Source organism: Abramis brama (genome assembly GCF_963993115.1).
Source record: "Abramis brama genome assembly, chromosome: 24".
Lineage (NCBI taxonomy): Eukaryota > Metazoa > Chordata > Actinopteri > Cypriniformes > Leuciscidae > Abramis > Abramis brama.
Window position 1 is genome coordinate 28,772,900 of NC_139986.1, and position 26,033 is coordinate 28,798,932.

The 26,033-nt window shown below is 37.9% G+C and overlaps 2 protein-coding genes across 3 annotated transcripts; both read left to right on the plus strand.

The window, feature by feature from the left end:
• Positions 1-5,734: 5,734 nt before the first annotated feature.
• On the plus strand, positions 5,735-7,390 carry LOC311075020 (myosin-7-like; the record flags this gene model as incomplete). Its single annotated transcript, XM_084102071.1, has 6 exons — positions 5,735-5,947; positions 6,036-6,239; positions 6,345-6,641; positions 6,737-6,841; positions 6,942-7,036; positions 7,285-7,390. The coding sequence occupies 5 exons, from the start codon at positions 5,735-5,737 to the stop codon at positions 6,999-7,001; spliced, it is 879 nt and encodes a 292-aa protein (XP_083958197.1). The 3' UTR covers positions 7,002-7,036; positions 7,285-7,390.
• A 2,834-nt stretch (positions 7,391-10,224) lies between these two features.
• On the plus strand, positions 10,225-25,789 carry LOC311075860 (myosin-7-like). Of its 2 annotated transcripts, XM_084103511.1 has the most exons (39): positions 10,225-10,263; positions 10,415-10,454; positions 10,588-10,799; positions 11,274-11,417; positions 11,497-11,653; positions 11,802-11,829; positions 11,925-12,027; positions 12,134-12,226; positions 12,316-12,379; positions 12,817-12,915; positions 13,010-13,113; positions 13,234-13,372; positions 13,458-13,576; positions 13,674-13,823; positions 15,897-16,067; positions 16,151-16,460; positions 16,757-16,839; positions 16,981-17,186; positions 17,507-17,630; positions 17,746-17,882; positions 17,984-18,239; positions 18,348-18,590; positions 18,672-18,848; positions 18,927-19,072; positions 19,168-19,258; positions 19,335-19,724; positions 19,863-19,989; positions 20,092-20,210; positions 20,296-20,492; positions 20,591-20,774; positions 20,862-21,027; positions 21,302-21,426; positions 21,553-21,861; positions 21,950-22,153; positions 22,253-22,549; positions 22,647-22,751; positions 24,142-24,237; positions 25,323-25,457; positions 25,695-25,789. In XM_084103511.1, the coding sequence occupies exons 3-39, from the start codon at positions 10,599-10,601 to the stop codon at positions 25,713-25,715; spliced, it is 5,820 nt and encodes a 1,939-aa protein (XP_083959637.1). In that variant the 5' UTR covers positions 10,225-10,263; positions 10,415-10,454; positions 10,588-10,598; the 3' UTR covers positions 25,716-25,789. The 2 variants fall into 2 exon arrangements, with proteins under 2 accessions (XP_083959637.1, XP_083959636.1); XM_084103510.1 differs by lacking the exon at positions 25,695-25,789 and having other exon boundaries at positions 25,323-25,531.
• Positions 25,790-26,033: the final 244 nt, after the last annotated feature.

The window sequence follows — 26,033 nt, forward strand, 5'->3', positions numbered from 1 at the left end:
TACAGCATTCTCTTTTGTTTTCCACAGAAGGACGAAATATATGCAGATCTTGGAATGAGATGAGGGTAAGTGATGACAGAAGTTTCACTCTTTTTAGTGAAATACAGAAGCAACTAAAAGTGAACAAAAGTGAGAAGAGTTGTTAGAATTTTTACAATGGACATTGTGAAATGTGACCGAGGATGAACTTATTGTAGAGGCTTTACACTTTTAGGCCTTCGGATCTTGACTTAGTGCTTAGTGGACAACACTGTGCTGCTGAACACATTGAAAAATTATATCTGAAAATGTTGTCAATTTGAATGACCTATGTTCTAGATAACCTGGGTTTTGGGTTGCTGCTGATATAAAAAAGTAAGTATTGCCTGCCAAACTGGACAAATTAGACACCGTTCCGATGATGAATATTATGTTGACACTGAGGAGAGGTTGTGTGTACATTAATTTAAACAGGCAGTGAGATCAGTCTGCTGGAGAAATACATCAAATGGATGCTGGTTGTAGAGATCACACAAGCTGTTCTTCTCAATCATATAGGAGCACCCAGGAAGAATTTCACAGGTTATCTTTGTCCTCAAGTGTGAAGGCAAAGGAACAATGGCGTGTCAGCGATGAAGGCCTGAGTGAAGCGATCACACCAACTGTAAACTGACCTTGGCCCTTACGGATTCAGTTGCGGCTGCTCGAATGGATATAAAGCATCTATGATGGACAGAGTGAACTTATACTTGGCTTGTCCTTGAGCAAGGTACAGATCAGTTGATGCAAAAAAATGAGAAGCATTTTCTTTGAGCCAACAGCTGTTAACCAATGTAAAAAACATTCTCTTTTTTTCAGTTATCAGACAACATAAAATAAAATAAATAGTTATGATTGTTAACACAATGGTAAAATGCAGCAGGATTGTGATTTCAGCAACTTTCCAGTTTCCTCTGCATTCCACCATTTGTGTCATCTTAATATTTCTCCAGAATCCCCTTACCTTACATGTGGTAAATTGCATTTAGAAGCATAAATAAGTTGAATGAAAGTACATCTAGTACACTGGTCCTTACTGGCATGAATTATACCCTATACAAAATAAACGTACACCTGCCTCCAGCAGACACCCAGCCCATATGCATCTTAACCAAACGCAGACACTGACATGCTTCAGAAATTCCTGCCACCCAATTTAGAGGACCTCTTACAATATAAAAAGGGGTGGAGAGTCTATGGCCTCAGACAGGTTTTCTAACATATCATCAAACGGTAAGCCTTCAGGGATGCCTCAGACTTTATGAATCCCTGATCTTATTAACAATTCCTTTGGTGTACAGTATATTACCTCTCAGGCACAGAGAGAACAAGTTTTTCAAGTTGCCCTTTTGCTCATTATTGACTATAATGTAACATATAGTAAACATATAGTACTTATTTTGATATGAAATAAGTAATTCTGCTTTATATTTGTGTGTGACCCTAGGACAGTAAACCATCAGTGTCAGGAGAGTTGAACTGCAAAGGTAAGTGACCCTGACAGACACTCAACATCACTGACTGCAGTAGACTAATCTCATATGAGTTATTATTAATTTATTAGAAATCCTACTATATTACCATATACAGTACAGTCTTACATTATTTAGACACTTAAGCCACACTTATAAATGTCTGAATGTTGCAGTGTATGTGCGTGCCGTGCCTCAAATGCTGCAAGATCCTCTTTTCACTAATTTTTGCTCAATGTGTTCAAATCAATTGGCGATTTTTAGTGGATGTATGAAATCTCCTCAAGTTCGCACTGTAGAAAATCACATTAACTATCAACATATTCCTCAAACTACAAATAAACTAGATTACACTGTATTCTAATTTTAAACGGAACCATTTTTATTTTTGCTTGAAAATGTCATTGTGTTATGTGTCTTAAAAATGTGTTAATTATCTTGTTGTCTTAAGTGTCCAAACATGCTCCTATATATAACACGCTCCTATTAATAATTTTTCATATAGTAATCTGTTTGCAAACACTAACAAACAGTGGATGAAGTTTGGAGCTGTTACTGATGCTGAAGAGTATCTCAAGGCATCTGTTATCAGTCGAGATGTTGATAAAGTCACCTGTGAGACTTTAAAGGGAACGGTAAGTTCATGTTTCATGTTGGCATTATGATTAATTGGGGATTTGAAATAGTTACAAAGTGCAATTGCATGATGATGACATTTCTCTACATTAAAATACATGTTGTATTGTTCTCAGAGTGTTATGTTTAAAATAAGGGGTGGATAATTATAGTTATGAATCAAATAATAAAAATAAAAAAACTATCACCTCTATTGATCTATTTCTACATATAGTGAATGAATTAAAGGAAGAAATTTGATTGCATCGACAAAATAATACGCAGACACTTTTGACACTCAAATCTCATGTTCCCACAGACAGTAACTGTGAAGGAGGCTGATGTTCACCCCCAGAACCCGCCAAAGTTTGATAAAATTGAGGACATGGTGATGTTCACCTTCCTGCATGAGCCCGCTGTGCTGTTTAACCTCAAAGAGCGTTACGCAGCCTGGATGATCTACGTGAGTCGAGTCTTAAAACACTCACACGTTCTCTTTATCTTGCATGAGCAAATATAAACCTTCTGTGAATCTCTTACAGACCTACTCTGGGCTCTTCTGTGTCACTGTGAACCCCTACAAAAAGTGTACAACCAGGAAGTCGTTGTTGCCTATAGAGGAAAGAAGAGGAGTGAAGCTCCTCCACACATCTTCTCCATCTCAGACAATGGATATCAGTACATGCTGTCAGTTCCGTCTACTTGACAATTCTTTAAATATTTTATATACAACCATGCCTTTAAAAAAACATCACAGCCTATAAGTCAATAACCAGTGGAAATTGTTCATTTACTATGCATATTACATTCATAATTATGTGTATGTATTTTTTACAGACAGAGAAAACCAGTCTATTCTTATCACATAAGATTTGTGTTTTAGTTAAATCTTGGGGTTTGACTTTATTTGTTAATTTTTACAAATTCTTCATACATTTCTAAGACTGCTTTGTGTTGACAGTGGAGAATCTGGAAAGACTGAACACCAAGAGAGTCATTCAGTACTTTGCCAGCATTGCTGATGGTAGTGACAAGAAGGACACCATTGATAGGTTAGAAACAGATCCATGTTACACCTATTCAACCTCAGAGTCCTATGCATTGATGAAGGGTATAAAGTAACAAATTACATGAATTAATCAGTTTATGGTTTAAGGGTACAATTACAACATAAAATTTACTATAACATAACCAGCTAAAACACAAAACTCTCTGCTCTGTTTTTTACTGTCTATATATGTCTGTTTTTCTAGTGTACGGTGGAGGATCAAATCATCCAGTGTAATCCTGCTCTTGAATGGAATGCCAAGACCATCAGAAATGACAACTCATCTCACTTTGTGAGCTTTATTTGCTTTTTTTAAAGGTAGGGTATGGGATTTGCAAAACGGCCAGCAGATTTTGAAAATATAACTCAAATGGTCCTACCTTCTTTCCTCCAACGCTGGCCCTGACTCCACCCATTACTCTCTCTCTGTCTCTCGCGGACACGCACGCGAGGGGGATGGGGGGAGATGGGTATGGTACGACCGTTTGATTGACGAACTTACTGTCCAATGATTCTAGGTGGTCTTGGAAATGATTGGCTGGAGTTTTTCCAAGTCCTGCCCGTTCCACAGATGATTAAATTGCTTAATTTTCATTTCAGTGCTTCTAACTCAGTGGCTGTAAGTGGGTTAGGAATAGGATTTCAAGTGATTTTGAAAAAATGGACAAAAAAGAGAATCACATACCCCACCTTTAATTTTTATTTACCCAAATGAAATTACATTGATAGCTGTTGTTTTTAAACAGGGCAAGTTCATCCATATTCACTTTGCTGCCAGTGGAAAGCTAGCTTCTGCTGACATTGAGACTTGTAAGAAAAATCTTTGATAAATCCTTTCTAACTTTTCTCATTCTTAAAGATGAATTAACTGAATGTAAAAGCTTAACTTCTACATTTCTACAAATAGATCTGTTAGATAGTCAAAGTGGGAAATGAGTGGGTCACCAAGGGCCAGAGTGTCCAGCAGGTGGAGACTACTTCATGATTAACGTAGCATCAGCCTTCGCATCATCCAGGTGGATGACCCCCCCCCCCCTTATATTTATAGAGTGCGCTTAGAGTGCAGAGAAATGTATACAGTGCGCTGTATAAATGTAATTATTATTATTATATTATTATTAACATCCCTTCATAACATACTGCTCACATTACCATAAAATCACTTTATTCTGTAACATTTGAATGTCTGTCGGACAGGTGTACTAGTGTACAGATGATGTTAAGGGGACGTGATGATCTTATAGAAAGCGTATTTTTGTAAAGAAAATTGTACTGTATATGTTTGTGTAAATCAGACGTGCTAATAATATTTTTGGTCCATTATTCTAGAATAGAAAGTCAGTTTTGTTCATTTTAAATTGTGTATATGTTATTTGGGTTATTTAGTCAGATTTTAGGAGTACATTGGCATTTAGATTAAATATAAATACATTTTATACATACAGATTTGTGTATATTGTGACTTCCAACATTACATAAAAAATTACTCTAAAATATATCATTCTGTGGTTTTATGTTTTCTACTCATGTTGACAACACTGTTAATCTGTTCTAGTTCAACACCTTTGAGCAGCTGTGCATCAACTTCACTAATGAGAAGTTGCAACAGTTCTTCAACCACCACATGTTTGTGCTGGAGCAAGAGGAATACAAGAAGGAGGGCACTGAGTGGGAGTTTATTGACTTTGGCATGGATTTGCAGGCTTGTATTGATTGTTGTATTGTATTGAAAAGGTGAGTTTTAAAATTTGAGCGATCTCAGGTACTGGATCAATACTGCTCAGCTAATTTGTAACCCTTCAATCTTTTCTTTGCTAGCCAATGGGTATCATGTTCATCCTTGAAGAGGAGTGCATTCACTACGCTGGCACTGTGGACTACAACATGATTAACTGGCTGGTGAAGAACAAGGATCCTCTTAATGAGACTGTTGTTGGCCTCTATCAGAAGTCCACCATGAAACTTCTGTCTTACCTGTTTCCTGGATATGCTGGTGCTGACTCAGGTGTGTTTCAGACAAATTACTTGGAGGAAAAGAACCCTAGAAACAAACAAGGTAATGTTTTGTGATATTTATGTATACATATATTTTTGTATGTGGGAAGATTGATGGATAATGTCTATCCACAGGAGAACCTGAACAAGCTGATGACCAACTTGAGGTCAACTCACCCTCACTTTGTTCGCTGCCTCATCCCCAATGAGACTAAGACTCCTGGGGCGATGGAGAATCCTCTGGTCATGCACCAGCTGTGCTGTAACGGTGTGCTGGAGGGCATCAGGATCTGCAGAAAGGGATTCCCCAACAGGGTCCTATATGGAGATTTCAAGCATTTACATTTATGCATTTGGCAGATGCTTTTATCCAAAGCGACTTACATTGCATTTCAAAGTATACATTTAGATTATTATCAGTTCTTGCTTTAGTAACCCTACATGGTAAAGGAAAAAAGAAGTCTTAATTAAAAAATTCTCATCAATTGACAGGGTTCTCTTGAACATGAGGAAGTAAGGATTTTAAGATGCCAACTGGAGTTCAATCAAGTAAAAGCTGATATTGAACGTAAGCTGACAGAGAAAGATGAAGATGGAGCAGGCCAAGAGGAACCAGCAGAGAACGGTGGATACTCTGCAAAGCTCACTGGAATCAGAGTCTCGTAGCAGGAATGAAGCTCTCAGACTGAAGAAGAAGATGGAGGGAGACCTCAATGAGATGGAGATTCAGCTCAGCCAGGCTAACAGACAGGCATCAGAAGCCCAGAAACAACTCAAGGGTCTTCATGGACAACTCAAAGTATGAAGAATCTTCAAATCAAGATGTTATAATGATTAGGTGAACATAGTTCTTCAGTCTTTTCATTTGTAAAACTTGTACTTTACAGGATGCCCAACTGCAACTAGATGATGCTCTTCGTGGTAATGATGATCTCAAAGAGAACATCGCCATTGTGGAGAGACGCAACAACCTGCTGCAGGCTGAACTGGATGAGCTGAGATCCATGGTGGAACAAACTGAGAGAGGAAGGAAACTGGCTGAGCAGGAACTGCTGGATGTCAGTGAGAGAGTTCAGCTCCTGCATTCTCAGGTATGACAAATCTGTACTAATACTATGCAAAACAAAGCCTAAATCCCTTCTTAGTAAACAATATCATCAAAAGACTATATGAATGTCAACATTTTCTATGTTCAGAACACCAGCCTGCTGAATCAGAAGAAGAAGCTGGAGGGAGATAATACTCAGCTTCAGACTGAGGTTGAGGAGGCAGTGCAGGAGTGCAGGAATGCTGAGGAAAAAGCCAAGAAGGCCATCACTGATGCTGCCATGATGGCAGAGGAGCTGAAGAAGGAGCAGGACACCAGTGCTCATCTGGAGCGCATGAAGAAGAACATGGAGCAGACCATCAAGGACCTGCAGCACCGTCTGGATGAGGCTGAGCAGATCGCCATGAAGGGAGGCAAGAAGCAGGTCCAAAAACTGGAAGCCAGAGTAAGTTGCTCAAGTTTTTGAAAACAAGTCTATTGTTTTTTTCTGTTATTAAAATACTTTTGTTTGATTAGCTAACCCTTTTACACATCTCTCAGGTCAGAGAGCTGGAAAATGAGGTGGAGCTTGAACAGAGAAAGGCGAGCGAGTCTGTGAAAGAAGGCCGTAAATATGAGAGACGCATCAAGGAGCTCACCTACCAGGTCACTTTCTCTCACATAAAAATACATGTCTTTGTATACATTCCATTCATATAATTTAAGCATAGAGACAGAATGAAATCTTTGTGTACTCTGTTTGCAGACTGAGGAAGACCGTAAGAATCTGAGTCGTCTGCAGGACCTGTTGACAAACTGCAGCTGAAAATCAAGTCCTACAAGAGATTTGCTGAGGAGGCGGTATGTTTAAGATAATTATTTAAATTTTTATTCTTTGATTTTTCCTGGAAATATTTTCAGATCTTGATATTTGAAATTGTTACATTTTGGATTACTTTGATTCTGTAAACCAGATTAGTGTGATCAGAACATCAATCTGGAGCAATTTACAGTATTACTCAAAACTAGAGATGAAAAAAATAAAAATAAAAATAAAGCAAGAAAGTACCTTTTACCCAATATCTTTTTCATGTCTCTTCCTCTCACAGAAAGGGCACGATGAAGAGTGAAGCTCACACATGGATCATTCTGACAGGCATGTTCAGTGTGGCAGTAAATTATCTGTAGTTCTGTAGAATAAAATGAATGTGCAAGTAAGTCCCTGCTTCTCTGCTAGTGTTTTAATACAATGGCGTTGCATTCACTTTCAATACATTGGGTTAAATTATACCACTTTAGAGGAGCCATGATTCAAAGCACTGAATGAAAGATAGAATCAAATATTACATGGGAAAAAAATACATGGGAAAACTTACCTTTCAATTGGAAGAACACAATGTTCCTCGTGGAATTTCTCAGGCTAGATTCCTTGCTCATAGTATGTGTGGGTGTGTTTTTTTTTTTTTTTTTTTAAGAAACTCTGATGCCCAGTAATGACCCCAGTCTAAAACAGTTTCCATGCAAAGTTGCAACCATAAATCTAACATGAAAACAAAGGCTTTAGATGATTTGCAACTCATTTCTTACCTTAAAAAGAGGAGTTCTGATGTTCCTTGCATCTGAAAAAACAAACACTTTTTTAAACATCACTTATGTAGGTGATTTAGGGCAAAAGAACTGTGTATGTGTGCTGGAAATTGTAGATGTGATTCAAGGTGATGAGCAGGTAAATGATGGACAGATGATTGAAGGTAGAGTCAACCCTGAACAGCTGAGAATGGAGAGGTGAAGGTAAGGAAACCAACTATGCTGTCGCTTTAAATGATACCATATAGGATTTATTTAATAAAAAGGCCTTAACGGCTGAATCTCTTGCTGACAGTTTTTACTGTGATGGTGGAAACAAGGTGAAGCAAACATGACTGTCATCTGCAAAATCTTTAACTTTGCCATTTGAGGACAAATGGTCTATAGTTCTCTATCTATTAATTGAAAGTGGTGACAATGTCTCTGAATATGTGGACAATTTAAACTATCCTATATTACCATAAATGCTAATTTACAGACATTTCCTAGATGTAACAAAAAGAGGAAGGAAAAAAAACCCTGACATTTTAAAGCTATTTAATCTGTATAAAAGAAAGCTAAAAATAAAATCCACCTTCTGACCAGCACTACATTGTTCTCCCTCTGTTGGCTATGTAACTACAGTTAAGACAATGCAGCCAACAAGTGTGCCAACATCTATAACTAGATGCTCTTTTTTATGTGCATGGGGCCCTCAACAAAAACAGCACCTGCTTCACTCCAGATTTCAACATGTGGGCCGAGCTGTCCTCAATAGGGCAGAAGCACTCACAAAGAATTTCACACCGTTATCTTTATACTCAAGGGCAAACAGAAAAAAAAATAAGTGTCACAGAAGCAGAGGTAAAGGTATGTCTTTTGTTGTTTGATTGCCACTAACAGGTTTAGTCAATTGTCCAAAGGTCAAATCCACTTCATGAATATAAACCAAATTACTTTATACTTCTTAAATGCTTTATCCTAAGAATTAGAATTTTAGATTCAATACACAACATATTATGGTGTAATAATACCAAGGTAATATCCAAAAACGCTATTTTTTTTCAGTCTTTGCATTTACGCCAGTGGCTCAGTGGTTCATGTAGGTTGTCTACAAACTGAAAGGTTGGTGGTTCAATCCCCGGTTCCACTTGACCAAGTGTCGAGGTGTCCATGAGCAAGAGCATGAGCTGCTCCCGACGAAAGCACTATATAAATGCAGTCCATTTACCATTTACAGTAGCCTTAAAAAGTAAACAACTGTGACCATTTATAAACCCTTAAAGAATCTCACATCTTAGGAGGTGCCTTCAGTGGGTTTCATAATTAACACCCTTCATATTAATTACACTCTATGGCAGCATGTGTGTAGTGACAAGATATTAGCACTCATCACACACTTCTTGTTCCTCCTTGTTAGTCTGAATGTCTTGACCCCAACTTATCAGCTTGCAAGGTCTTGAGGTTACAATGTTGTTAGTCTGTCAGTCTGGAAAACTGCTCTGCAATTTGATCTGTATCAGGTGTTTTCAAGATCTGATGTATAAAGATATATCGTTTATACATATATAAATATAGGAGCAGTGAGCAGAAAAGTTCAGTAAGTTCACTCGCTCTCCATTAATGGATTTACTCGGGTAGATCATGCAAGCTGTTCCTCTCAATCAAGAAGAGGCACTCAATAGGAATGTCACAGGGATATCTCTATGCTCAAGTATACAGGGAAGAAGACAAATGCTCCATTACTGGTACAGGACAAACTGAAATATTCACACCAGCTAGACATTGACCTTGTCCAGGTCCATTCAATAACTGTTAATCAAGTGAGGCCTCTAGTGGAAACCACAGGATAAGTGTCCATGATGAACCGCTATACAAGAGACAGAACCTTTTGCAAGATACATTTTATACTGAGTTAGTCCTGGCCATTTACTTATATTTTGTAATCTGATAAAGGTTTCAAAAACAGTACACAGAATATGCTTTCATTGTATGTTATGGACATTTCACAGTAATTATTTATTGAGTTTTACTGAGTTACCAATTAAGTTTTAAGGTAAATACTGTTTTTCAGAATCATTGTTAAACTCAAACTCTGATGTCGTAGTGATCAGTATTTGAAACAGTAAGGTGTTTTATATGTTATTTTCAATTTAATTTGTTTCGTGATAAGAATTGTTAATCTGCACTGATTTTCTATCTTATTCAATTCTTTAATGTGTTTTAGGCATACAGTGGGTGGGTAAAATATTTCTGATTTATGTGATATTTGAATATGTTTCTAACATCCATTTTTGATACTCAATAACCATTATTAACTCTGAGCCTGACAGGAAAGATATTCCATGCCACAATAAACTGCCCCCCACCTCTACCCAGCATACCCAACCCGTCCTTCCAGACCAAACTGAGCGAGCTGGAAGCTTTGTGTGATGCCAACAACCATATTTAGAGTAACAATTGCATTATAAAAGGAGACAACATGTTTTCAATTGTGTCATCGTTATCTTTCTATTTGAGCGGTAAGTTGGAAGACACATTGATTTCTACACATATTAGAAATTAACTTTGAAGTCAAAGTCAAAGAGTTCTTTACTAATTGTAGTATCACTTGATTTAGTGACAGAAAGGAGACAATGTTGACTTAATTTTCTTTCTTTTGTGTGAAACTAGAGCTTTGAACCATCAGTCTCTGAAGAACAGAACAGCAAAAGTGAGTACATTTTAATCTTACTTAACAGGGTAATGTTCATTCACTTAAAATAATTTTAAAACAGAATGTGTACTAATCATGTCACTTTATACATTACTATTGTGTCAAATAAAGTTCATGTGAAATCCAACAGAAAGGTGAAAAATGGGGGATGCTCAGATGGCGGAGTTTGGAGCTGCTGCTTCGTATCTCAGGAAATCAGACAAGGAGCGACTGGAGGCCCAAACGCGCCCCTTTGACATGAAGAAGGAATGTTTTGTTCCTGATGCTGAAGAGGAGTATCTCAAGGCATCTATTATCAGTCGAGATGGTGATAAAGTCACCTGTGAGACTTCAAAGGGAACGGTAAGTTTTAATAAGTGTAAGCAGTGGCATTGTGATTAATCAGATGGTTCTTAACTATTGCTGTAACTTACAGTTGTTTAATTCATTTTGCTAAGTGAGAGATTAGTTTTGAACTTGCAGTGTTAAGTTTAAAATAAGGGCTGATTGTGTTTGGAATAACTTATGCAGTTGAATAATTGCAAATGGAAAATAATAATAATAAATTATAACAATACATAATTTATATAAAAATAATAATGTCACATTTTCTGAAATTATTAATTTAAATATTTTGATTTAAATACACCATTGTCTGAGGTTTTTTTTTTATTGCCTCACCATCTAATGCATTTTAATGATGTAACTATTATTCTCACTTGCAAGTTACTTTGGATAAAATAATCTGCTAAATAAACAAATGAAAACAATCTCGATGGAGCACATACATGCATATGCATAGATTCTGACTGTGTCAAAAATCTCATGTTCCCACAGACAGTAACTGTGAAGGAGGCTGATGTTCACCCCCAGAACCCGCCAAAGTTTGATAAAATTGAGGACATGGCGATGTTCACCTTCCTGCACGAGCCCGCTGTGCTGTTTAACCTCAAAGAGCGTTACGCAGCCTGGATGATCTACGTGAGTCAAGTCTTAAAACACTCACACGTTCTCTTTATCGTGGATGAGTAGATCTAAACCTTCTGTGAATCTCTTACAGACCTACTCTGGGCTCTTCTGTGTCACTGTGAACCCCTACAAGTGGCTGCCAGTGTACAACCAGGAAGTCGTTGTTGCCTATAGAGGAAAGAAGAGGAGTGAAGCTCCTCCACACATCTTCTCCATCTCTGACAATGGATATCAGTACATGCTGTCAGGTGCGTCTACTCAGCATATTCTAAATAGTTTACAGTAATTGTATAAATTGTTTCCAAATATAATGCATTTATATTACCTTGCTGGACGAATAAGTAACCAATGTCCATGAGATCCATTTTCTAACAAAACATTGTTTTTATTTTGCAGACAGAGAAAACCAGTCAATTCTTATCACGTAAGAATATATGCTTTTTAATTGGCTGCAAAGTCTCAATAAGGTTGAAAAGACAACGTATATATGCTCTGTCTAAGACCGTTTTGTGTTGATAGTGGAGAATCCGGTGCTGGAAAGACTGTGAACACAAAGAGAGTCATTCAGTACTTTGCCAGCATTGCTGCTAGTCCTACAAAGAAGGAAACCACTGAAAAGAAGGTAAATCTTCAAATCAGGAGATCTGAATTCAAACAAAAATTTATTGGGGTGATTTTGTTTTATTTGTCATTCACAATACACTAATTTCTAATATTGTGTTTTCTAGGGTACTCTGGAGGATCAAATCATCCAGTGTAATCCTGCTCTTGAGGCCTTTGGAAATGCCAAGACCATCAGAAATGACAACTCTTCTCGCTTTGTGAGTGGACACTGATTTTAAGTTACAAATAATTATCTTTTGTAGATTATTTCCCACAGTATTTAAAGACAATATCCTATTTTGAACAGGGCAAGTTCATCCGAATCCATTTTGCTGCCAGTGGCAAGCTAGCATCTGCGGACATTGAGACTTGTAAGAAAGATCTTTGATTATTTACTGGTTTGTCTTTTAAGGCACATACAGTACTTAGTGATTTGTGTGTGTGCCTACTTCAGGGATTAGCATATTTTAGTGACACATTTTTACCCAGAAGGGAGTTAAATCTGGGACATCTAGGAACGTATTTATTTGTAAAAACAATTTTAAAAAAAATATTCTAAAAATGCAGCAATTTTTCTGTTAGGGTTAGCTGAAAGCCAATTAATAATTGTATTAATTAATTTTGATCTTTCAAATTGCAAAAATGCATGGGTAACATAATCCAATCCAGATATTTAATAATAATTATTATAATTGTATTTTTAAAAATAGTTTATAGCATTTATCATTAGCTGTATATCAAAACAAAATAAAGTCTATGGAATGTCCACATTTAGATACAATGCTTATTTTGTGAATTCTATGAACAGACCTTTTGGAGAAATCTCGTGTGACTTTCCAGCTCAAGGCTGAGAGAGACTACCACATCTTCTACCAGATCCTGTCTCAGAAGAAACCAGAACTTTTAGGTGGGCAAATTTTTTTTTACAACCAAACATCTATAATTTTGTTTGAAAATGCATTACAACATGACGTCTAAGTGCTCTGTGTCCTTTCTCTCAGAGATGCTGCTGATCACAGCAAACCCTTATGATTACGCCTTCATCTCTCAAGGAGAGACACAAGTGGCCTCTATTGTTGATGCTGACGAGCTGATGGCTACTGATGTGTGTTACAAATTACCATTAATACATTTTGACATAACCTCCTAAAGATTAATTTTTACTGAAAATACAAGAAAGAAGAATATGAGGCATTTATCATTAAATTAATTACATTTGCTGTAGGAAGCGTTCGATGTGTTGGGCTTCACCCAAGAGGAGAAGAACAGCATCTACAAGCTGACTGGTTCCGTCATGCACTTTGGCAACATGAAGTTCAAGCAGAAGCAAAGAGAGGAACAGGCCGAGGCTGATGGGACTGAGGGTCAGTATTGGGACAAAATGCTGACATATTGCATTGGTTAATAGAAGATTCATTACCATCAACCATCTTCTTTTATTGATGACAGATGCTGATAAAGCATCTTATCTGATGGGCCTGAACTCTGCTGATCTCATCAAGGCTCTGTGCCACCCAAGAGTCAAAGTAGGAAATGAATGGGTCACCAAGGGACAGAATGTCCAGCAGGTGGAGACTACTTCATGATTAACATCCCTTCATAACATACTGTTCACATAACCATAAAAACACATTATTCTGTAACATTTTAATGTCTATCGGACAGGTGAACTACTCTATTGGTGCCCTTTCCAAATCAGTGTACGAGAAGATGTTCCTCTGGATGGTTGTGAGAATCAACCAATCCCTGGACACCAAACAGCCTCGCCAGTACTTCATTGGTGTGCTGGACATTGCTGGATTTGAGATCTTTGATGTAAGTACTTGATGTTGTTCCTATAAGTCACTTTTTTGGATCTAGACACAATTCAGCTGTCACCATTGAGAAAGGTTTCCTGGTTGCTCAACATGTGCAGTGTAGTCTTCAAAGATTAATTTCACTGGGCCCATTTGTATGGCCTGAAATTGTACATTATCAAAATTGATACCCAAAATGTACTAAATGTATGGACATTGACATCATCGTAATGCATAGTTAAAGACCCAAGAAATGGTTTGGTAGAGAAATAATCTTTTTTTAAGTATCTTATAATCTTTAGTTTACATCACTTTGCTATTTGTGACCCAAGGCTCGAAATTGCGACCATTTTGGTCGCATGTGCTCCTGAAATTTAATCTGTGCGACCTAAAAATATATTTGGGAGCATTTGTGCGAGTGCAAATAATGGTTGTGTTGCGACCTGTTTTCATTTGAAAATTACTTCACAGTGTGTAGCTTATGTGCGCTGATACGCGATGGCCGGACCATCATTCTAACCAACGTTATATAACCAATCCAGTGGTTTTCCTGCATTGAATTTTTTTGGGCGGACGCCAAAACCTTATTTGATCGGTGAGTGAAGTAGAATAGAATGACTGCTGCGCTTGACAGGGCAGAGAGCCTCGGCCGCGCGCGCGCACTCTCACGTCTTCAAACAACACGAGCGCTGTCTTGCTCTCTCTCCCTCGAGCATATTAATCAAAATCATTTGACACGATAGAAAAAGGGCGGAAGACCAAAGTTTCACATGCAGCATTTGGAGATTTTTTTTTCTCCTGAATTACCGCGGAGTGTGAATTATGCTAAAACATAAACTGCCGGGATTATCACACAACGCGTGCCGTGGGCTACACGTCCACTAATGACACGTCCGATTTGCGAACTAATGACTCATTTGAACCGATTAACTTTAATGAATGGTTAAAACAACTGATCTGTCCAACACTGAACTTACGAGACGTCTGAATCGGTGTATAACAAATCGGTAACACTTTACAATAATGTTCCATTTATTAAATTCTAGTTAACTACATTAGTTAACATGCACTATTAATAAACTGCACTTTGTTAATTTGTTTACCATTGTTAATGTTAATTTCAACATTTAGACTACTAACAGCCTGCATTATTGAATTTTTTTTATTTGTTAACATAGTTAATGCACTGTGAAGTAACATGAACGAACAATGAACAGCTGTATTTTTATTAACTAAGATTAACAAAGATTAATACAGCATATTAACAGCAATAGCGCCAAGTGCCAAGCAAAAAAATGCAGGGACAGGTGTGTGGCAAACAAATCAGGTTCATCAGGTTCGATTATTAAGGCTTTTAATCGGCAGGATGCTGCTGGTCGTTCCGCTCTATTGGCAGAGCTAATTACACGTCAAATATAACACCGCATACACCATCGCCAAAGAAGAGCTTGCCTTCACTAAATTTAAACCTATGTTGCAGCTCATGGAAAAAGAAGGAGTTGCGATTAACATGACGTATGCAAATGACAAATCATGTGCCAATATCATCGGGGTGAGATGATATAGAGCCAGAAGACCAAATTTCAAATCTTGGCCACAGGATGTGTAAAGCCCCAGTGAAATGAAATCTGTTAATATATAATTTGTAGTTGTGGTGCTCCTTAATTTTTGGTGGGTGCTCCTACATTTTTGCTGGTGCTCCTAACTTTTTGAAGTTGGGAGCACCAGTGCTACCAAGTAAAAAAGTTAATTTCGAGCACTGTGACCAATGGCATTAGGGGGATGTGACGATCTCATAGAAAGCATATTATTGGTCAAAGATTTGTACTGTATATGTTTGTTTAAATAAGACATGCTATTAATATTTTTGGTCCATTATTCCAGAATAGAAAGTCAGTTTTGTTCATTTTAAATTGTGTATATGTGCTAAAAGTTTAGTTAGTCAGATTTTAGATTAAACAGAAATACATTTTATACATACAAATTTGTGTATATTGTGACTCCCAACATCACATAAAAAATTACTCTAAATTTATCATTCTGTGGTTCTATGTTTTCTACCCATGTTGACAACACTGTTAATCTGTTCTAGTTCAACACCTTTGAGCAGCTGTGCATCAACTTCACTAATGAGAAGTTGCAGCAGTTCTTCAACCACCACATGTTTGTGCTGGAGCAAGAGGAATACAAGAAGGAGGGCATTGAGTGGGAGTTTATTGACTTCGGCATGGATTTGCAGGCTTGTATTGATCTAATTGAAAAGGTGAGTTTTTAAATTTGAGCAATCTCAGGTATTGGATCAATACTGCTCAGCTAATTTGAAACCCATAATCTATTGTTTGCTAGCCAATGGGTATCATGTCCATCCTTGAAGAGGAGTGCATGTTCCCCAAAGCAAGTGATTCAACATTTAAAGCTAAGCTTTATGACAACCATTTGGGGAAATCAAACAACTTCCAGAAGCCCAGGATTGTCAAGGGTAAACCAGAGGCCCATTTCTCCCTGGTTCACTACGCTGGCACTGTGGACTACAACATCATTAACTGGCTGGTGAAGAACAAGGATCCTCTTAATGAGACTGTTGTTGGCCTCTATCAGAAGTCCAACATGAAAATGTTGTCTCAGCTGTTTGCTAATTATGCTGGTGCTGACTCAGGTGTGTCTAAGGGGGGGAAATCATAAGCCACTTTTCCACCGTCGGGCCGAATGGTTCTGAAAACGGTAAGGAATGGTTCCAATTATATTTCCACTTGAGCATGGTTCAACACAGCACACTTACAAACCATTCTCAACCCCGAATTATGAGCGTGTTTGGCTAAGCTCCTGCTTGTAACCGTGCAGGTCCTAAACGGTTAAGCAATAAGAACGTTTTGGCCTGATGGTGGAAAGTGGCTATTGAGACAAATAAGGATTGCAAGGTTCATTTTAAGAACTTTTTTTTTCTTTCAACAGCCGCAGAGGGAGGTGGCGGCGGCAAAGCAAAGGAGAAGAAGAAAAAGGGCTCTTCTTTTCAGACAGTGTCTGCCCTCCACAGGGTAACATATACAGATAGTGATTTGTATCATAGTGATTCATAATGAAAATTTTATGTAATATAGCTTTGTTTCTTAATTTCTTTAAATAGCATAACCTAAAATACATATATGGTCAGAGTCATGGATAATGTCTATCCACAGGAGAACCTGAACAAGCTGATGACCAACTTGAGGTCAACTCACCCTCACTTTGTGCGCTGCATCATCCCCAATGAGAGCAAGACTCCTGGGGCGATGGAGAATCCTCTGGTCATGCACCAGCTGCGCTGTAACGGTGTGCTGGAGGGCATCAGGATCTGCAGAAAGGGATTCCCCAACAGGATCCTGTATGGAGATTTCAAGCAGAGGTACATTCATTTATGAATACAAGACATAAAAGTCACACTTGGGTCAAAAAACGTCCACAAATTATGCAAAAAGAGTAGATATATTTGCAAATATTCATATTGGGTATTAATTCCCATTCAGAATGTTTTTTACATTTGGTTTTGTGATTTACTTAGGTCTTTGAACAAATTGCTGGAAATAATGGTTCACACAAAAAGTATTTTATGCAAATTCAAGCCATTTCTTGAGCCCTTTGTTTTACAGTACATGATTTTTTTTATGCCATATTATTATTGTCAAAAACAAAATTAAAATGGTTTTCCACTTTATTCAACAACAGATACCGTATCCTTAACCCTGCTGCCATCCCAGATGGTCAGTTCATTGACAGCAGGAAAGGAGCTGAGAAATTATTAGGCTCTTTGGATATCGACCACAACCAGTACAGATTTGGACATACAAAGGTACCCTAATAAATGATCTAATTCAGGTTATAAAAGTTCAAATACAAAAACATGTGCATGCAATGATATCTTGTGCAATGTAAGGCTAAATAAGAGACCCTTTTGACTCCCTAAGGTGTTCTTCAAGGCTGGTCTGCTGGGTACTCTTGAAGAGATGCGAGATGATCGTCTTGCTCTCATCATCACAAATATTCAGGCTAGAGCTCGTGGTCTTCTCGCAAGAATTGAGTTCCAAAAAATTGTTGATCGCAGGTAGGTTGTTGATCGCAAGCTTTAGGCTATTAAATTCCAAAATAATTCCACTAGTACATTTTATATGAAATATATGCATTTATTTTTGTGTCATATTACAGAGATGCCTTGCTTGTGATCCAGTGGAATGTACGTGCCTTCATGGGTGTCAAGAATTGGCCCTGGATGAAGCTCTACTTCAAAATCAAACCACTGCTGAGATCTGCTGAGGCGGAGAAAGAGATGGCCAACATGAAGGAAGAATTCCTGAAGTTGAAGGAGGCTTATGCCAAATCTGAAGCCCGCAGAAAGGAGCTTGAGGAAAAGATGGTTTCTCTTCTCCAAGAGAAGAATGACCTGACACTCCAAGTCCAAACTGTGAGTTAACGATTTTATGAATTCATGAGTAAATAGCAACTATACTTATGATTTAATTATACAAAGACATTAAAATAAATATACATGATTTTTTGTACCTGTAAACAGGAGCAAGATAATCTTTGTGATGCTGAGGAGAGATGTGAGGGTCTGATCAAGAATAAGATCCAGCTTGAGGCCAAACTCAAAGAGCTGACTGAGAGACTGGAGGATGAAGAGGAAATGAATTCTGAGCTGACTGCAAAGAAACGAAAGCTGGAGGATGAATGCTCTGAGCTCAAGAAGGACATTGATGATCTTGAGCTCACTCTGGCCAAAGTGGAGAAAGAGAAACATGCCACTGAGAACAAGGTCAGTTTTCAGCACTGAGCAAGTTAATGGTACAAAAAAGGTGTGTTAAGAGCTTCTTGATTCAATGATACAATTTTACAGGTTAAAAACCTGACAGAAGAGATGGCAGCTTTGGATGAGATCATCGCTAAGCTGACCAAAGAGAAGAAAGCTCTTCAGGAGGCCCATCAGCAAACGCTGGATGACCTCCAGAGTGAGGAAGACAAAGTCAACACACTCACTAAAGCCAAAGCCAAGCTGGAGCAACAAGTGGATGATGTGAGTGGTTTGTTGACTCTTCTGTTGTAGATGAAAAAGGTGACATTTACAATGCTGAACAAAATATTGTCCTTCCAGCTTGAGGGTTCCCTGGAACAGGAAAAGAAGATTCGTATGGATCTGGAGAGGGCAAAGAGGAAGCTCGAGGGAGACTTAAAGTTGACCCAAGAGAGCGTGATGGACCTGGAAAATGACAAACAGCAAATGGAAGAAAGGATTAAAAAGTGTGTTTTCCAGAGGGTGAAATAATTATTCAAGAATACAGCTCACAATCTGAATCCTTATTAATAATGGTAATCAAATATGTTCTGCAACACAGGAAGGATTTTGAGATCAGCCAGCTCAGTAGCAAGATTGAAGATGAGCAGGCAATGGCAGGCCAACTCCAGAAGAAACTGAAGGAGCTGCAGGTAATATTTATGATTCTTAAAAACGTAGGCAATTAGGAATTCTAGCTTTAAATTTTGTTTTCCTTCACATTACTAGGCCAGAATTGAAGAGCTTGAGGAAGAGCTGGAGGCTGAGAGAGCTGCTCGTGCTAAAGTTGAGAAACAGAGAGCTGATCTGTCCAGAGAACTGGAGGAGATCAGTGAGAGGTTGGAGGAGGCTGGTGGAGCCACTGCTGCCCAGATTGAGATGAACAAGAAACGTGAAGCTGAGTTCCAGAAACTGCGCAGAGACCTTGAAGAGTCCACTCTGCAACATGAGTCCACTGCTGCTACACTGAGGAAGAAACATGCAGACAGTGTGGCTGATCTGGGAGAGCAGATTGACAACCTCCAGAGAGTGAAGCAGAAGCTGGAGAAAGAGAAGAGTGAACTCAGACTGGAACTGGACGATGTGGTCTCCAACATGGAGCAGCTTGCAAAGGCAAAGGTGATGAATTCTTGTTTCCATATTATAATTTTTAATTGCTTTTCCTCACTTCAGGTGTTCTTAAGAATAATGCTATAACTGTTTTTTAATTTACTGTGTGTCTTTAACTTTTTTCTTTTACATTTAAAATCTATCCAGGCAAACTTGGAGAAAATGTGCAGGACCCTTGAGGACCAGATGTCTGAATACAGAACAAAATACGAAGAAGGACAACGCAGCATCAATGACTTCACAATGCAAAAAGCTAAGCTACAAACTGAGAATGGTATGTACTCTGATAAGGAAATACTTCATCCTGTGTATTGTTAGACAAATGCCCAAGATCACACACAGCTTTTTGTAATGTAATGGTTATACTTCTATCTAGGGGAGCTTTCTAGACAGCTAGAAGAAAAGGATTCCTTGGTCTCTCAGCTAACAAGAGGCAAGCAGTCCTACACCCAGCAGATTGAGGACCTCAAGAGACAACTAGAGGAGGAAATCAAGGTATAGAATATTTTTAAAGGATTTATTACCAACTGTCCTGTGCATTCCAATGTATATTGTTAACAGGAAATCCTAATCCTCATAGGCTAAGAATGCCCTGGCCCATGCAGTTCAGTCTTCTCGTCATGATGCTGATCTGCTGAGGGAGCAATATGAGGAGGAGCAAGAAGCCAAGGCTGAGCTACAGCGTAGTATGTCCAAGGCAAACTCTGAAGTGGCTCAGTGGAGAACCAAGTATGAAACTGATGCCATCCAGAGGACTGAGGAGCTGGAGGAAGCAAAGTAAGAAACAGGAAAAACCTACAATCTTATAAAACAAATATGTATGTAAAAAAAAAAAAAAAACATTGTAAAGTAATGCTTCTGTGTAATATTTGTAGGAAGAAACTTGCTCAGCGTTTGCAAGATGCAGAAGAAGCTGTGGAAGCTGTTAATGCTAAATGCTCCTCTCTGGAGAAGACCAAGCACAGGCTGCAGAATGAGATTGAAGATCTCATGGTGGATGTGGAGAGATCCAATGCTGCTGCTGCTGCTCTGGACAAGAAGCAAAGAAACTTTGACAAGGTGAATGCATAAAACCCTTACAGATAAATAATCTTTGTGTTCATTCAGCTCCAATGGTAACTAATCAAAGTCTGATTCTATCAACAGATTCTAGCTGAATGGAAGCAGAAATATGAGGAGTCTCAGAGCGAGTTGGAAAGCTCCCAGAAGGAAGCCAGATCTCTGAGTACTGAACTATTCAAACTGAAGAACTCTTATGAGGAGTCTCTGGATCATTTGGAAACTATGAAGAGAGAAAACAAGAACCTCCAAGGTGCCCTTGATTAATTAGTCATCTGGGCATTCACATAAATTTCATAAACTTTAAATAAACAAAAAAAATAATTGTTTGCACACTGAAATTACAGTTCCAAAAATGTATTAATCATCAGGCACAAAACCCTTTGTTCATTTATTGTTGTCTTTTTGTCCCACACCTGAGCCCAATTTGGGTTTTGTATGTGCACACCTTTTTTATATTTTCTTTCAAATCAATATCACAAAAATCTTAACTTGTATTAACCATTTCTACCTTGCCTAATAAACAGAGGAGATTGCTGATCTCACTGAACAAATTGGCGAGAGTGGAAAGAACATTCATGAGCTAGAGAAAATTCGTAAGCAGTTGGAGCAGGAGAAAACAGAAATTCAAACTGCTTTGGAGGAGGCTGAGGTATACCTAAATATCTAATTGTTGTTATTTTTTGTGTTATCTGTGTATTTATTCAAAAGATTAAAATAAGGGTATGTTAATAGAAGTGAACATGTTTTTAAATAACTATATTAATTGATCTGTCAGGGCTCCCTTGAGCATGAAGAGGGAAAGATTCTTAGAGCTCAGCTGGAGTTCAATCAGGTCAAAGCTGATATTGAACGTAAGCTGTCTGAGAAAGATGAAGAGATGGAGCAGGCCAAGAGGAACCAGCAGAGAACGGTGGATACCCTGCAAAGCTCACTGGAATCAGAGACTCGCAGCAGGAATGAAGCTCTCAGACTGAAGAAGAAGATGGAGGGAGACCTCAATGAGATGGAGATTCAGCTCAGTCAGGCTAACAGACAGGCATCAGAAGCCCAGAAGCAACTCAAGGGTCTTCATGGACATCTCAAAGTATGAAGAATCTTCAAATCAAGATGTTATAATGATTAGGTGAACATAGTTCTTCAGTATTTTCATTTGTAAAACTTGTACTTTACAGGATGCCCAACTGCAACTAGATGACGCTCTTCGTGGTAATGATGATCTCAAAGAGAACATCGCCATTGTGGAGAGACGCAACAATCTGCTGCAGGCTGAACTGGATGAGCTGAGATCCATGGTGGAACAAACTGAGAGAGGAAGGAAACTGGCTGAGCAGGAACTGCTGGATGTCAGTGAGAGAGTTCAGCTCCTGCATTCTCAGGTATGACACATCTGCATTAGACAAATGAAACCTTTAAACCCATTCTTAGTATCAATATCAACTAGAGACTACATGAATGTCAATACTGTCCATGTTCAGAACACCAGCCTGCTGAATCAGAAGAAGAAGCTGGAGGGAGATAATACTCAGCTTCAGACTGAGGTTGAGGAGGCAGTGCAGGAGTGCAGGAATGCTGAGGAAAAAGCCAAGAAGGCCATCACTGATGCTGCCATGATGGCAGAGGAGCTGAAGAAGGAGCAGGACACCAGTGCTCATCTGGAGCGCATGAAGAAGAACATGGAGCAGACCATCAAGGACCTGCAGCACCGTCTGGATGAGGCTGAGCAGATCGCCATGAAGGGTGGCAAGAAGCAGGTCCAAAAACTGGAAGCCAGAGTAAGTTGCTCAAGTTTTTGAAAACAAGTCTATTGTTTTTTTTTCTGTTATTAAAATACTTTTGTTTGATTAGCTAACCCTTTTACACATCTCTCAGGTCAGAGAGCTGGAAACTGAGGTGGAGCTTGAACAGAGAAAGGCGAGCGAGTCTGTGAAAGGAGTCCGTAAATATGAGAGACGCATCAAGGAGCTCACCTACCAGGTCACTTTTTTTGGCACAAAAAATGTCTTTTTATTCATGCAAATATTTTATAAAACAACATAAATTGTGGTCAAGTCAATATATGCTCTGACTATATACAGAGTTGGGAGGGTTACTTTAAAAATGTATTCCATTACAGTTAAAAAAAGTGAAAGCAAATAATGTAATGTAATCTGATTACTTTTGGATTCCTTCAAGGTCACATATGTAAATAACGTAAAGAAAAAAGCAATATTTATGACAATGATTGCCATGCACCAGCAGGTGGCTCACATGAGTCATGACTGGCAACAGAACCAGCTGTCAATTAGAGATGTGCGGATCAGTTCTAACATCAACTGAATCGTCACATTACAATTATTCTAATTCTCAGTGTTAAGCGTGTTGATATGGTAACATATTACACTGAAGAAGGCTGTTTTTAAATTGACATTTAGCTATTTAAAGTAAAAGTTCTTCTTTGGAAAAATTCCATTTCCTTAATAGCCTAAACACAGGCTTTACTCCCTTCAAACATAAATTGTCACTGTTTCCGTCATTGCAACTTTCCCGAAAAAACACACACACACAAGAAATTAAATACATTCATCCCAAGCAAAGGCTGGATATAGGCTTTATGAGTTTATTGTGAAATACATACAGCGCTGCACAAGCCGTTACATATCACTTGATTCGTCCTGGTTAACTATTTCAGTAAAACGCTCCCACACGGTACTTTTCTTTCCTTCCTTTTTTGTTTTTAATTCTCCTTTTGGAAATTTCTTTTGGATCTTTTTTGCCTCCATTGCTGCTTAAACAAGTGGACCCCGCCACTGTGTAGCTTAATGAGAGTATGCAAATTAGAGCCTGATTAAAAAAATTACATGTTAAGATTTCAATCATTATGTTGTAAGACATTCTTATCAGAATAATTTTTTGTTAAGCGTGTGTATATTTTTAGAAAGCTATTAAGTTATTAAGCAATTATTCCTTGTTTTCTGTATTTTATATAATGACCACTAGGAGATGCTCTAGGCATATTTTTTCCTTTACTGAAAACGCACGTTCGTTGTGTTTTACTGTGAAATGAGAGTTCCGTTATTTATTTCTCATCAACCCGCGACCCATAAGCTATTAATTAGAATGTTATTTTTTTTTTATTTGGCCAGCCTGACGGATATCTCCATGGATATAACCGGGATCCACGCTGTCAATATAGCATTATAATGTCAAAATACTAATTTATTTAGTTTTAAGTGAACCCACTGTAATCCTGATAGCATTCCCGTTTTTTACAAAATGTAAAAAAATTAACTGTAAACTGATTACTTTGTAACGAATTACAGTTACCTGATTACATAACGCCGTTACATGTATTCCGTTACATCCCCAACCCTGACTTTATATGCAGACTGAGGAGGACCGTAAGAATCTGGCACGTCTTCAGGATCTGGTGGACAAACTCCAGCTGAAGGTCAAATCCTACAAAAGAACTGCTGAGGAGGCGGTATGTTTAAGATAATTTCAGTAAAAACTTGTGCATCTAATCATGCTTTACCCTTAAGCTGTATTGAAACACCTTTGGTGTTCCCGGTCAAAAATGGCCGGCCTTTTAAAAATTGCTTGTAAATCACCCATTATGTAATATTATCACCAAATATTGGGTTCAATCTTTTTGTCAACTTGTTTTCCTTTCAATTAGTACAGGTTTTGTATTTATTTTTTAAACTGATTGATCGCTTGCAAAGATAAAGGCCTCGGACCAACACTCAAGCTACCACACACACACACACACAAACAATTTTACGTATTATAATCTTTCTTTTTAACAGAGATGAACTTTATCCTCAGATCAATGAGGCCTGCACACATGATCATATGTGAACATGATGAACATCATATTTCATATTTGACCGGGAACTACACAAGTTTGACTTTGTGCCATTTTGTACAAGATAAAAGAATTTCAAAACAAACTTCCGGGTTAAACATTAGAGCACACTAGTGTGATAAACAGTGCAATTTCATATTTTTTTTTATATTGACAAAATTATCCACAAATATTGCCTTTTTCACTTCAAAACTGAGGTGCATAAGGTCAGATCAATGAGGCCTACAATCAATCAGTTCCAAAAAGGATTACAAAACCTGTCCTAATTGAAAGAAAACAAGTTGACAAAAAGATTGAATCCAATATTTGGTGATAATATAGCATAACAAGAGATTTATATGCTTTTTTTGTTAGGCCGGTCATATCATAATATATGATATGACCGGGAACACAAGTGTAACAATGTGTGAAAAAATACCAACAAAGTACAAAAATTATGCAAAATAAATAAATTGGGAAGTAGTTATACCCAGTGTGAGCGAATTCAGTTAGTTTTAGTCCAAGGCGATAACATTAACTAATATTTTTCTAACTAATGGCTAACTAATAGCAAGCAGTAATTAGGAGGTGTATTGAGGCAAAAGTCATAGTTAATAGTTAGTAATAGTGAGAATTGGACCCTAATCAGAAGCGTGACCAAATATTGTGACTTATTTTCTTGGCATGGGATTGCTTGAGAAAATATCTTCATGTTTTTACAGGAGGAACAGGCTAATGCAAATCTGGGCAAGTTCCGTAAGATACAGCATGAGCTGGATGAGGCAGAGGAGAGGGCTGATATTGCTGAATCTCAGGTCAACAAGCTGAGAGCCAAGAGCCGTGATTCAGGATCCAAGGCAAGTATTGGTTGTTTTCAAACAAATGTTAAATGACTTGGCAGGTGTGGTTCATACTGTCATTAACATTAACTCTAAAGCAAACTAAAATGTATTAATTTTCCTACTGTGCAATCAAATTTTGCAAGGAAATATGGAAAATAATTTTAAACAATTACATTTATGGGCAAAATGTATTATAATTTCTAATAAGATAAATTAATCTTACATCTTTGTCTTTTTTTCTCCTTTGAACAGAAAGGACATGATGAGGAATGAAGCTCTCCCATCTCTCAAAATCTTGTGTGTCGCTTTGAATCCATTAGTCTCGAAATAGAATAAAGAAAATGTGCAAATTAAACATCTGCCACATTGTGTTATTTTAAAACTAAATTGTCATTGTCACTAGTGGTGTAAACTGTGTGTGCTTTACAAAGTCAAATTCAAGAGTAAAAAAACTTGCTAAAACCATTTTTACAGGCATTAGCAGACCACTACATAAATTGTCATTTGTTAAGATTAGGTGTGCTGGTTAATGTAGTTATGAACATTAATAGCTAAATAAAATGTCTGCAATGAAATCCACAATTATGCAGG